A 13,297-nucleotide genomic window follows, 5' to 3' on the forward strand; every position below is an offset into this window, starting at 1 on the left:
ACGTACCTCTTCCGCGAAATTACTTATTCTACTAGTAAAGGAAGTAAGTATATTATAATTCCTTTCTATCGACTTTGTCGAATAACCCAGATGCGTGACACACATTATAGTCGTGAACGATAGGTAGATATACAAGACAGATAGATATTGTATAGCATAAATGGGAGTAAGAAAGTGAACGAGTACGCGTCGTGTCTCTGTCATCTTTGAACTGAAGTATCGAGGCCATACGTTACGTATCTACCTACATAAACACATTCACGCACACACATATACCTGTATAGTAACGTTTCGCGTTTATAAAATAAGAGAGAAGTTACATGCATTCTTGTGTCTTCGGAGTAGAAACGATACGTAATTCTAACGCCATTGGTACGTGCCAGCAACGTAATCCGGAGTAATCGAGTTCGAGTGAAGGATCGAACGCGGAAATCCATTAAAAGATTCATTTCGTGGGATAGCAACACATCCCTAACGTTTATACCATGGAAAAGGAAACTCTTAGCAGTGTTAGCGTTCTTGCTTAGAACAAGTCGATTGGCATCCTCCGTTTCCACTTGTTTCCCTCTCTTCCACCTCCTCCTCCTCCTCCTCCTCCTCCTCTTTCTCCTTTCCTTCATCGTCGTCGTCTTCGTCGTCGTCTTCGTCGTCGTCGTCGTCATCGTCGTCGTCGTCGTCGTCGTCATCGTCGTCGTCGTCGTCGTCGTTGGACGTTCTCGGCACGCAATGAACGCCTTCCTTCCTTCCATGTTGGCGTAGTCTCGTAGCGACTCGGCCTCGGCCGTCCTTGCCCCGTGCCGGTAGGCAACGCTGCTTTAGAGAAGGTTGCTAGAGAAGGCTGCTTACTCGGCTAGGAAACGCGTTGGGGGCTAGGAAACGCGCTTATAGTCGACTCCGTTAGTAGCATTACTAACTGACGAGAAAACATAGTACTCTTTGAACGAATTAGAAAGACTCTTCTAGACCTCTCCTTTCTGTTCTTTCTTTGCCTATTGCGTAGGAGGGAAAGTTACTGGGATTTGATTCTTTTCTTTTTTCTTTCTTCTTTTTTCCTTTTCTTACTCCCTTTGAATTACTTCAACTCTTTCCATATAGGATAACGTTCATTTTTGAAAAATAAAAGACGAGAAAGATAGTCTCTGATTACTTGTCGATTTCTTTCAATCTTTCGTAGTCTAAATTAAAAAGGAAAAAAAAGAGAAGAAAAAGAAGATAGAAGAGACTGTTTCCTATTTCGTAGGAATTTCTACTGTCGGTGAAATTGGAAAGATGATGGTAAAGCAGAAGAAGGAAAAAAAACATAGTGGAATAGAGGATTCGCGATCCTCTTTGTCTCTGGATCGAATAGAACAGCACGAAGAGTCGTGAGCACGAAGAGACAAGCTCTTCTCTTCGGCTCACCATTAGGGCTAATGAGTTCTTTGACGATGGAAAATAAAAGAACGTTTTTCGCGCGACTACTTCCGCCTTTCTGGGACCTGAAAATCTAGAAAGAGTGCCACCGATTCTCTCTCTTTCTCTCTCTCTCTTTCTTTTCTTGAGTTTCACAAACGAATCCTTCTGTCATAATGATAACGGACGTGTAAGTACGTATTCTTGGAAAAGGAAAATGAAAACGTTTGTGATATCTATTCTTTGAGCCACGTTTTTAAATTTATTGCCTCTATATCGCGAAACGTGCTTTTATCATTCCTTCATCAGTCAAATGTTTTAATTAAGTTAGCATTAAATATCGTTTACGTGGCTTTTTGATTTGCTTATTTTTTTGTTCTCTCTCTCTCTCTCTCTCTCTCTCTCTCTCTTCTTTCTTTTCTTTTAAGCGTATATAACATTTCGATGTTTTTCTACACGATAAATGAGAAATTTCTTCGTGCTCTACTCACTCGATCAAATAATAAAACTTTTTTCATCATCGTCATCATCATTTTCATTATCATCATCATCATCATCGTCGTCGTCATCATAATTATCATCATCATTATCGTTATCAAAGACAGTTAATATAATGATCTTAATGCAAGTTGAATTCACCTGGACGGATGTATGATAAAATGTGAGCATACATAAAGGTAATTCAAAGAAATATGTATTATTAAACGTATACAGGTTAGAAGCAATTACAATCGTCTCAGTAACATTATGGGTATATATGTACGTGGTAGTAGCAGTCAGTCATGTTCTAAACATACGCGAAGAAGGTATACCGATTCAGTACGTCTCTCCAGTAAAATATAGTACGCTAGGATTATCTTAAATTACTGTCAGACAGTTGATTTATAAGGAAGACTGATCGTATACGAATGTACTTCACGAAAGTTCCGAAATGTGATCGTATATATGTATGTATGTATGTAGTTACATTGTACGAAGGATCGTTCAGATTCACTATCGGATCGATCTGTTTCATTACGTCGAAGTGCAGTTTACCGGATAAGCTTAATGAGCCGGATAAACTTCTCTCTACGAATGAAGTTGCTCGAAGTAACGCGTAAAAGAAGAAAGAACATCATGTCGCCAAGCAGAAATGTTTTTGCTGAACGAATGATGTAATTCGAAAGCTATGTTCGACGTAGTCGTTCTTCAGATAAAACAATTACGTGTTAACATTTCCACGCTAAAAATAAGTCTGCTTGAAGTCGTATAATCAAACTGAAATCAAGCTGGACTCGAGATGCTTTGTCGTTTTAAAGTTTAATCAAACTGTGTATGTGTGTATGCGTGTATTTGTTTGTATGTATATGGGTAGATAGGAAACATCGTTTTCACGATTCGGTGAACGAAACATAAACATAATAAGCGTAACATAGAGTAATTAACATTTTCTAGAGACTCTATAGGAAATATTTAATCGAATTATACGAGCGTATTAAATCGATTCGTGGAATCAACGAACTTAACGATCCCAAGGGGGTCCATCTTCGTTTCACAGAGGTCACGGACCCACCATATCAATGTACCTTCTCGTATCTCTCTCTCTCTCTCTCTCTTTCTCTCTCTCTCTCTCTCTCTCTCTCTCTCTCTCTCTCTAGATTTACAGTAGATGTGTGCAACGTTGTTAGAAATATCGTTTCCCATGTAAAGAAAGAAGGAAAGAAAGAAAAAGATAGAGAAAGACTATGGTGGTCCTTAGTGTAGAGCGATTCACCGACGTACTGAAACGGCTTCCTTCCTTCGGCGTATCGAGCTAAGTTAATTCCAGGGTAGAGCTAATTATCGCCAGGAGTCGAGATGTTACCAACCGGGTGTATTAATGATCTCGAATATCCGTGAAATCGGCCTCGAAGAAGGAAACACCGTTTTATTTAGCCGTGCCTCGATAATCCACACCGGCAAAACATGCTGGAGTATCGTCGATTACGATTGCGATTCTAGAGAGGGAGGGAGAGAGAGAAAGAAAGAGAGAGAGACGAAGATAGTAGAGATAGAGAAAGGAGAGAGAGAGAGAGAGAGACAAAGAAAGAGAGGAGAGAAAGAGGAGAGGGAACTGGTTGTACAACGTGAGAGACTCGTCTCGATGAATCACCTGTACTATCGTCATGCTTGTTCCTTATTGCCTCATGAGTACTAAATCTATCGGTATTGTACGAAGGTCGTTCGAGAAACTAACTTGAAAAACGTCACCGTTGATGAAAATAGTATAGATTTCGTTGTAGAAAGTGGAATAATTTTATAATGTTATTAGATGAGATATTGCCCTTTTTATTTTTTCAAATATCCTGCGTAAAACTTTTAATTAGAGTACCTTTAGAGTTTGATCGATCGAAAAAAGTAATAATAGCTTTCAAAGTGTCTCTTCTTTAGAAAGTCACATATAATACATATTTGCTTAAGAGAGTAATACGATATCTTATTTCGTTTTTTGTTTATTCGTCAAAATCGTCTTCTTGCTTTGTATCACGCGAATACCATCGTGGACACCTGACGACACTGTTTTCTAAGTTATACGAGCCTTCTTCGTAACAATATTTTTATAAATTATTATTAATATTTTCAATGGAATTTTTCTTTCTGTCTCCCTCTCTCTCTCTCTCTCTCTCTCTCTATATATATATATATCTTTGATTTCTCTCATTCTCAGGTTATTAGACTTTCTAAAAACAATTTTCAAAGAGAGCCACCCACGTAGAAAACTACGCACTTTTATTCGATCAATAATATTTCAATAAATCATCGAACCACCTAAATTGACCTTCCTTTCATGAGTCTTGAAAATACTTCTAGTATTTTCAAGACTCATGAAACGTCGACGTTTTCTTCTACACCATCCTTGATCCTTCGGATGACCGCGATCGAGGCCAAAAATATCGATCCGAAATAACGTCGTCTCTTTGTGTCTCCACGTATATATATATATATATATATATATATATATATATATATACATAACATACCTAGTATATATCAGTTTCCCTATCGTTTTCATTCGCGTCTTCGAATCATTAAGATTCGAGTACGACCAATGGAATCTTATTTTCCGCCGTAAATATCGAGCAAACTCGTAGAGACGACACGAGTACGTAAAGTCCCTCGTAATTTGTCCGTTCGCGCACGCGTTGCGATCTGTTAAAATGTGCATGCACCGGGGACAACACTTCGAATCGAGCATTTCTTATCGCTCAATGCGAGTCGTGATACGTAAACTTTGCAAGTTATAGACGTCGTTTATGTCAAAGTAGACGTTGAATCCTTCTTCGCGAAACAAAGGATCGTCAGCGGGAAGCGATTTAACGAAAAGAAAAGAAAAAAAAAGAAAAAGGAAGAAAAAAGTAAAAAAAAAAAAAAGGGGGGAAAGATAAAATATATAGCAATAGCTTCATCGCAAGTTTAACGCATGTATCTCCATACTTTTAATAGCATTAAAATATGTGCTGATTAACGATAAAAACATTGATAAGCGAAGTCGCTCATGGAATATAAGTATCCTAATTATTATTGAATGCGTTTATTACGTTATCGTGCTTATGTATTTGCGTCATGGCTAGAGAAGACAACGGTTATCGTTATCGATATTACCTAATTTATCTTGGCATTGAAAGCTGCACCGACTTATTAGAGGATCGATAATATAAGCGCTTGCATATAACCAAAGAGAGAAGAAGAAGAAGAAGAAAGAGACAGAAATAAAGAGAGAGAGAGAGAGAGAGAGAGAGAGAGAGAGAGAGAGAGGGAAGGATTAACTCTGACCCTCTCTTTCTCCGCGTTGCCGCTTCTCTTTCGCTTGGAAACCTATAAATTATACATTCCATTATTCATGCTGGCTCGCCATAATCATGTAAGATGGTTGACAAGATCCCATCGCGTCCTACCGTATCTCGTGTTTCCTCTCTCACAGAAATAATCATCGTTGTTTCTCCAAATAAAAATATTTTCTTTTTCTTAAAGAATAATTTTTCAATTCAACCAGCTAAAACAATTGTTTCTGGCTAATCTCAAGGCGACCCTCGGTAACAACCACAAGCTACTGCTAGGAAATTATTTATCAAAATCGTCTCGGTCGGCAGCTGCGACGAAATGCAAACAGGCGAAAATTCCAAAGAGAATTCTGAACAGCCTTTTAAAGAGACGCTAGTATCGATCGTAGTCGTAGACTCTCGTCTCTTGGTAAGATGGACTAAAAAGATATAAAGTATATATATATACCTAGGAAGATCGCGTTAATTCGTCACATCGAAATCGAGAGAAGGAGAGAGAACGAAAGAGAAGTTAAGGAACGATTTGCGGAGTCATCGCACGATACGATAAGAAAAAAAAGATGAGTGGAGTAGGAATAGTGGAAAGAGGATGAGGAGGATGAGGAGAAGGAGGAGATGAAGGAGGAGGAGAAGAGAGACAAGGAGAAGGAAAAATAAGAAGAAGAAGAAGAAGAAAACAACGAGAACGCGCGTCTAGAAGAAAAAGGAGAAATCGGGGAGGGTTCGTAGTTCGCGCGAAAACGTTCGGTAATGTTCGGTAGACTTCGGATACATTCGGTGTCGCCGGCGAGTGTTGAACCCCCACTTCGGTGGCGTATCGTACGGCAGAAGGAAGAGTGGGGAGTCGGCGTTCGGCGGATCGCCGTTCAATCGTCGTTCGATCGTCGCGCGAGGTGGTTGCGTGCTGAAAAGCTCGCACGGCTGTAAGGCGCGTGCCTCGGTTAATACGAGATATATACAGTGTACAACTCGCCCTCGTCGTGAGCACGTTTATTCTTTTTCGTCCTGTTACGAAGGAAAATTATCTACGGAATAACTAGGAGGAAAACTAACTACAACCGCTTCCGTTCTTTGGAAACCTTATATCAATAGAAGACAGAAGGAGAGCAGGTGGTGGTGTATATAAGGCAAAAGAAGAAGAAAAGAGATGTCTTCTCCTCGTTCGAGATCCGTTCTTCGCGACAGTGACGTGATGTCTCCTCGTTCCTTGTTACGCTGACGCCGCGCGTAGAAAGGTCTTCGTGAGAAAACGTGGTGACGGAGCGCGTTATTTTTCCTCGATTTTGTTTTATATCGTTCTTTTGTGCATTCGGATATTAATTTCTAGTTAAGGTCAACGCGCGTCCAATAAACGAGTATACGTCTGTACATATATACGTATACATATACATATACAAATATTTATACGTATTAACGTATAGCCGGCTGTGATCGGTTTATTTAGAAAAGTGCGTTGTTTCCGGTTCGGCTACGATACTCGCTTCGTTTCTCGTGCCACGAGGTCGACGGATTTATTTTGTCCCTTTTGTAACTTACTTTCTGTGCCACGGAAGAGACATACCAATATACATACACACATATACGAACCATACACATATACGCACGCACGCACGCACGCACGATAAACTACACGACCCACACGCATATATTGTCGTCGTGCGGTAAATACACACACAGCGAAACGCGCGCGCGCGCGCGCGCGTATCTAGACGACGTAGCAACGTACACACGAGGAAAGATTCTTAGGAGTCGCGCGGCGCCATGACCGCGGACGGCCTGTTCGAACCTACCAGCATCCCGGGGCACCTCGCTCCCACGCCCGAGAGACTGGAGAGGCTTCTCTCGAAGCAGACCCTCGAGGAGCTCTACGAAGTCGAGGAACAGCCTTTCGCACGGTAAGTGAGCGACACCAACCGATTCGAGACTCTTCTTCTTCTTTCTCATCGTACACGAGACATCGTGCTTCCTTGTCCTCGAAAATAGTGAAAATCAGAGGAAATATTCTCGTTTCTCTCTTCTTCAATTGGTTTTTCAAAACTTTATTAGAATCTTTGAATTCCATCCTCCTCTTAACGTTCTTAAAGCCTCCTTTTTTTCTTTTATTCTTTTTTCTTTTTTTTCCTATTTTTCTTTCTTTCTTTTTTTTTTTTTTTTTTTAACTTTTTCTCCTTTTTCCAATTCGAAAAATTAAACTGAAAATTATCGCGATTGCTCCAATCACAAGATACTGAAATCGCAATGTAACCTCTAAATAATCCGTTTATTCTTTTATACGAATGAAAAAAGAGAGACATTCGTGATTAGAAATTATTACAAAAGTCTTTACATATATATATATATATATACATAATACATATATATATACATATATATATACATATATATATATATATATATATATATAATTATTTCAGGTTAATATTTTGGACGAATAACGTTGTGCGAATAAGGAAAGGAGAAACTTTTATGTAGAAAGGATTATTGAAAGTGTCGTAAAATAAGAGTGACGTAATTTCTCCGTTGGTCGAAACGCCTTCGAAAGTCGTTCCGAATATCGTTTTCTCGACCACGAAGAATAATTCCGTTTGATTAGAGCCTCCCTGGGACCGACCCATCGGCATTTTGGGATTCGACGATGAGAAAACTTGTTCCTACCGTGAGATCGAGGTCGAACCTTTGCGTGCCGATATTATTTTACGACCTACGCCCTCCAACCTTTTTCCTCTTTCTCTCTCTCTCTCTCTTTCTTTTTTTTCTCCCCCGTTTCTCCTTACCATCCTTCCTACCACCCTTTCTTACCTTCTTTTCGCCTCCGGTCCAGCGTTCTCCGACACAAGAAACGAAAAAGTAATAAAAAACAAGAATAAAGAAGCTTATCTCGAAATGTTCCTATCAGCCTTACTCATTCGTGGTGCAAACATTATAAATTGACCGTTCGTTGTAATTTTCTTTTTCTCGCACGTTGCGAAATCGATGAAATCGTAGATAGCACCGATGTCGTTAGGGTCTCGGTCGGGCCTAGGTCATGGATGACGCGTTCTTTACTTGGATGCAAGATTAGAGAAGCTAGAAAAGTGCGACTTTGTTAGACTCGTCTCGTTGCAACGATTGGACGATATTAAAACCAAATGCACATTTAACGTATTAAACGATGAACAAAACAAGAGAGGATTTCGCTTTGTAATTTAATTTTCTTCGTACAAATATTTTAATTTATTTTACTTTCTGATTCTTTGCAATGTTATTTTCAAGCCATTATATATATATACATGTATACATACGTAAGCTGCTGACAAAGAAAACATGATCGCGAGAGAGTATTATAAAAAAAAGTGCTGATATATACTTACGTATATCTCAAGCACGTAAAAAATATTTGTTTGTCTCCTTTAAATAACAAACTTCGACAGTTCTCAACATTAAGATGAAAGCCGTATTACGGTCACGACCAATCGCGCATTCACCCTCGATTTACTCGAGTGCCATTTTCATTCGCGATCCTTTTGTTCGACGATTGCCTATAGTAAGTATCTGCATAACTCTCCGGAAGAAACTCTCGGTGATGTTATATCTACATATATTGATAATGTTGTATGTATTTATGTATGAACGACATTCATCGTTATATTCAACAAAAAAAAAAAAAAAAAAAAAGGAAATAACAAGTTCGTTCGAAATATCAAATACACAGATACATATTTTAAATTAATCCGTATAGAATGTAAATCTTTCACTAAACTTTTAACTTGAAACGTTAAGAAAATCTTGAGATAACGTAGGATACGGATATTATGTTAGATAAGCGATTAGATTATAGATTAGATTAGTTTATTATAGATTAGACATGATATATATTATATATTATATATATATATATATATATATATATATATATATATAAAATGGCTGTGTTCTACGTTGATTCTATGAAAAGGGGAATTATGTACTACTAACAAAGAAGGAAGCTAACAAGTCCTTCGTACAATATCAAATGCCGCGACTGTATATATATATAATTACTTTTCTACCTTCACCCACATGAGATATATTGTTAATGCATTTTGCTTAACGACCGGACGCATTCGAGTTCTTCCGCAACGACGTTAATTATTACAAAGATTTATGCTGCCGTCAATCATGAGCGTTCAGAACAGAACGTTGGAAAGAAAAGTATCGTGTAATAACGTTTGCACCACCGACCACTTGGGTTCGTCTCTTAGAAACTTTTACCGGAAGACTTAGCCTTTTTATTAGTGTTCGCGAGCGTTTATGTAAAATAGAGGCAGGATGGAGGAGAAAAAAAAGAAGTCACTACATTCGGGTATAGACGATCACAGTAGAGATACCATGTACTTAGATTCACAGGTGCCCCTATAACATTGAGTTGATCCTACGAGTTTAGCATTTAAATCAATGGATCTTTCTTTGTTTTCATCGTTGTTGTATAAAATTTCCTGGTGAATTATTCGTGAGATTAATTAATTCAAGGTCGTCGAGTCGAGAAACTCAAATAAGAGAGTCTTTCGAGTCGCAAACTCGAACGTTCGATTTTCTTTCCATCGAGGTTATCTTTTTTTAGTAGTCGCACGTCAAGAAAGAGAAAGAGAAAGAAAGAGCGAGTATCGAAGCACGTACAATAAACTAGAGATAAGGAGTGGTCTTGAGAGGCATTTCACTATAGCTGCTCGATCTTGAGACTCGAATCGTCAGAGCGACGCCATAAACGTCCGTAAGAAAAGGGGTCTCTGGCATAAATATTATGGCTATATCGTACTACGCTACGTTATTCTCGCGAAATGTAAATAAACCGAAGCCCGCGTTCCGTGGTCACCAATTAAGTGGTCTGTTGCCTGTGAAATCGATACCTGTGCCTCCGTTCATGGAACGTTCATGGAACAATCTTTATTGGCCGAGTTTTGCATTCGCTGACTTCCTTTGGATTCTTGAACGATCATTATTTGCGTTTCCGATTCCTTTTCTTCGACCCCTTCCTCTCTCTCTTTCTTTCTCTACGATCTCTCCTTTGCAAATGAGCGACGACGCGATGAAACTCTTTTCTTATGTCCTCGGAGACTATCGACTCTCCATATTGCTAGAAAAACGAAATAAGAAAATTATTTTACGGACTCTTTACGAGAGAGATCTTTTACTATATTCTACAATACCCGCATAAACTCGCGTCGATCTTTATCGTCTCGTTATCTATCTCTCTCTTTCCCTGTCTATATCATTTTCTCTCTCTTTCTCTCTCTTTCTCTATCTCTCTCTCTCTCTCTCTATCTCTCTCTCTCTCTCTCTCTCTCTCGCATTCTCTCTCAATAGAATAGCACCCACTTTAAGATTATTCTCAGAACAATTCCACGTTATCGCGTTCGAAGTAGAGGAAAATTTCTTATTACGAATAAATAAGATCTACGGAGAAATTTTATTCTTTGTATCATACTATGCCTATTTATTTAAGTACTTACTAAAATTTTTATGCAATGGAATAATAGGTAGACGTTCTATGAAATTTGTATTCATTGATAATACTAACTAATTAATAAAAATAATGTCTCTCTCTTCTCTTTCTCCTTACTCTTCTCTGTCTCTCTCTCTCTCTCTCTCTCTCTCTCTCGCTTTTTTTCTTTCACTACTCTATCAGTATGTGTATGTGTGTATTTTGTGTACGTGTGATAAAGAAAAAAGAGAACGCCTTTGCAGCCACCAGCGTGCCTTCAGTTTGTGTCTTGCGAGATACACTCGCATGATTTATTCATTAACCTCATCGCGCGCGAGGGTGTCACGGTAGACACCCGCTATTCCGGAGCGGAACATCACGGAGCGATCTTCACGAAGTTTTTTAACGTTCTCCAAGCGCGTCGTCTTTTCACTTGAAAAAAAAAAGGAAAAAAGAGAGAAAGATAAATATTGATTAAATAGAGATAGAAAGAGAAGAAACGGTACTCTTGCAAAGATCTTTATAGATTCTACTATCGACGCGTTATCCCGCGTGGACGCTTTTGAATTACGATGACGCACAGTGCAACAGCAACGTCGTCGTCTTTCTTGTGTGTGTGTATGTGTTTGCGCATGTATGTATGTATGTATGTATGTATGTATGTATGTATGTATGTATGTATGTATGTATGTATGTATGTATGTACGTATACATGTATGCATGTATAATACGTGACCAGCTCTCGCCTTGTTGTTTCGTTCTTTCTCCGATATAAGAAAATCATCCGTGCGGAATGTAGACGTGAAATTTTTGTTTCGAAGGTAACACGATGTTAGACGTAAACTTCCACGTGTTGAATGTTACGAACATGAGTCACTACAAAATTTCTCATCGTTGTGAAACTATTTTATCTATCTAAACGTAGGTAGGAAAGGAAGTAGAAATGGAGTAGAGTGGACTGGAGTGAAATGGATTAGCGGAAAAGAAGAAGAAGAAGAAGTGGGGAAGAAAGTAATCTTATATACGATAGAGATGGGAAATAATCAATGATCTTTGAAGTATAAGATCTTGCAATGTTCTATCTCGAGTCTCGAAAACTTCTCGACAATCGAGATTAACCCAGAATATGAATTACACGGCAGGAAGGATATTGTTGACACGGATGGTCACCGATACATCTCTTTCATAGTTTATTGGGTTTATAGGTAGTATTCTAACGGGACGAACGAACGAATGAAATAAGGAACGAACGAACGAATGGAACGGTTGTACCATAGCAACGGTCAAATCATCGAACGGTAACATCTGGCGACTGCGTACACGCGGGGTACGTCTTATTGCAAGTAGCAAGAAAACTTAAGGATACTCACGTTTTTCTCTTACTATAGCTTTACTCTATTCCGCGACTTCATAATCGCAAATCATAGAGTACTTCTCTTTCTCGTTTTACGGTTGATGCTGTTACGCAAGAGACGACCGAGAGAAATAAATCTATCCCAGCGGTCTTGCTCGATCCAACAGAGAGAGAGAGAGAGAGAGAGAGAGAGAGAGAGAGAGAGAGAGAGAGAGAGACGCGGATTCGAGCTTTACGGTGTTGGGTCGTCGCGGCTCGGAGAATAGTGCAGAGGAAAAAGACGGAGAATGGATCTAAGTGAGAGGAAGATAGAGAAGGAGGAAGAAGAAGAAGAAGAAGCAGCAGCAGCAGCAGCAGCAGAAGAGAAGGTTGAGGAGAGGGTTCAGCGTGGGTTGAAAATAGCCTGTGGCCGGGCGGAGTATGCAGAAACCGTCCGCTATGCACTTGCCATTCGATATTTATATCCTTATAGGTAGATACGTTGCAAGTTTTTCTTCTCTCTCTCTCTCTCTCTCTTTTTTTTCTCTCTTTTACCTACGGCACGAGCTAAGATACAAAAGTACGAGCTTGCTTCGGAAGATATACTGGCTGCAAGGGACGATATCTGGCTGAGTGTGAGAGAAAGAGAAAGAGACAGAGAAAGATTCCCTTCGAAACAATACGCTTTACGAGCTACGCTAAGCGGGAAGAGGTTATCGAGAGGGAAAAAGAGAAAGAGAGAGAGAGAGAGAGAGAGAAAGATGGTCGAGACTATCCTTCGTGATTCTCTTCGTCGAACTCGCGAGAGAAAAGAGGAGCTCGATGACCCCGATAAGTAAGAACGTCTCACGAAGCATAGTCGCTCTCGAGTCGTTCGGTTCGTCGTTTCTGCCACCGTCTTTTGCTACTTCGAGGAAAGAAAGAAAGAAAGAGAGAGAAATAGTGATATATAATATGGAGGAACGGGAAAAGGAAGGGAAAAGAAGGGGGTATATTTGAAGCGCCGGTGCATCCCAGTCGCATCCCAACTGCTTCTCAAGCGCGTTCCGTCACCGGGTCACACTGCGTTTCTCGAATCTCGATTCGAGACTCCTCTCTTGGTTCCTGACCTCGATAAACGAGTCTGCCGTGCGTTCGTCCAAACTCGTATCTTAGTATTAGCGTGTCTTCCTTCATTTTATCTTTACACAGTCGGGTAAATGATTTCGAGGAATTAAAATGGTACATTTTATAGGAAATTCGAGAATGAGGAAGAGGAGGAGAGGAAAGTTTTTATTTCAATTATTTAAAAGGCCATTGTTGTTAATCACGGTCTTTTTCTGTCAAGAAATA

General features: G+C 39.4%; 1 protein-coding gene across 1 annotated transcript in view; it reads left to right on the top strand.

The window, feature by feature from the left end:
• Positions 1-6,038: 6,038 nt before the first annotated feature.
• Positions 6,039-13,297, top strand: part of LOC118444343 (uncharacterized) — a 78,338-nt gene continuing 71,079 nt past the window's right edge. Inside the window, exon 1 of the mRNA XM_085660667.1 lies at positions 6,039-7,087. Coding sequence (XP_085516793.1) covers positions 6,954-7,087 — 134 coding nt within the window. The 5' untranslated portion in view covers positions 6,039-6,953. The remainder of the gene's footprint in view (positions 7,088-13,297) is intronic.

This window comes from Vespa mandarinia, chromosome 1, assembly GCF_050613455.1.
Source record: "Vespa mandarinia isolate Hongniang chromosome 1, ASM5061345v1, whole genome shotgun sequence".
Taxonomy (NCBI): Eukaryota; Metazoa; Arthropoda; class Insecta; order Hymenoptera; family Vespidae; genus Vespa; species Vespa mandarinia.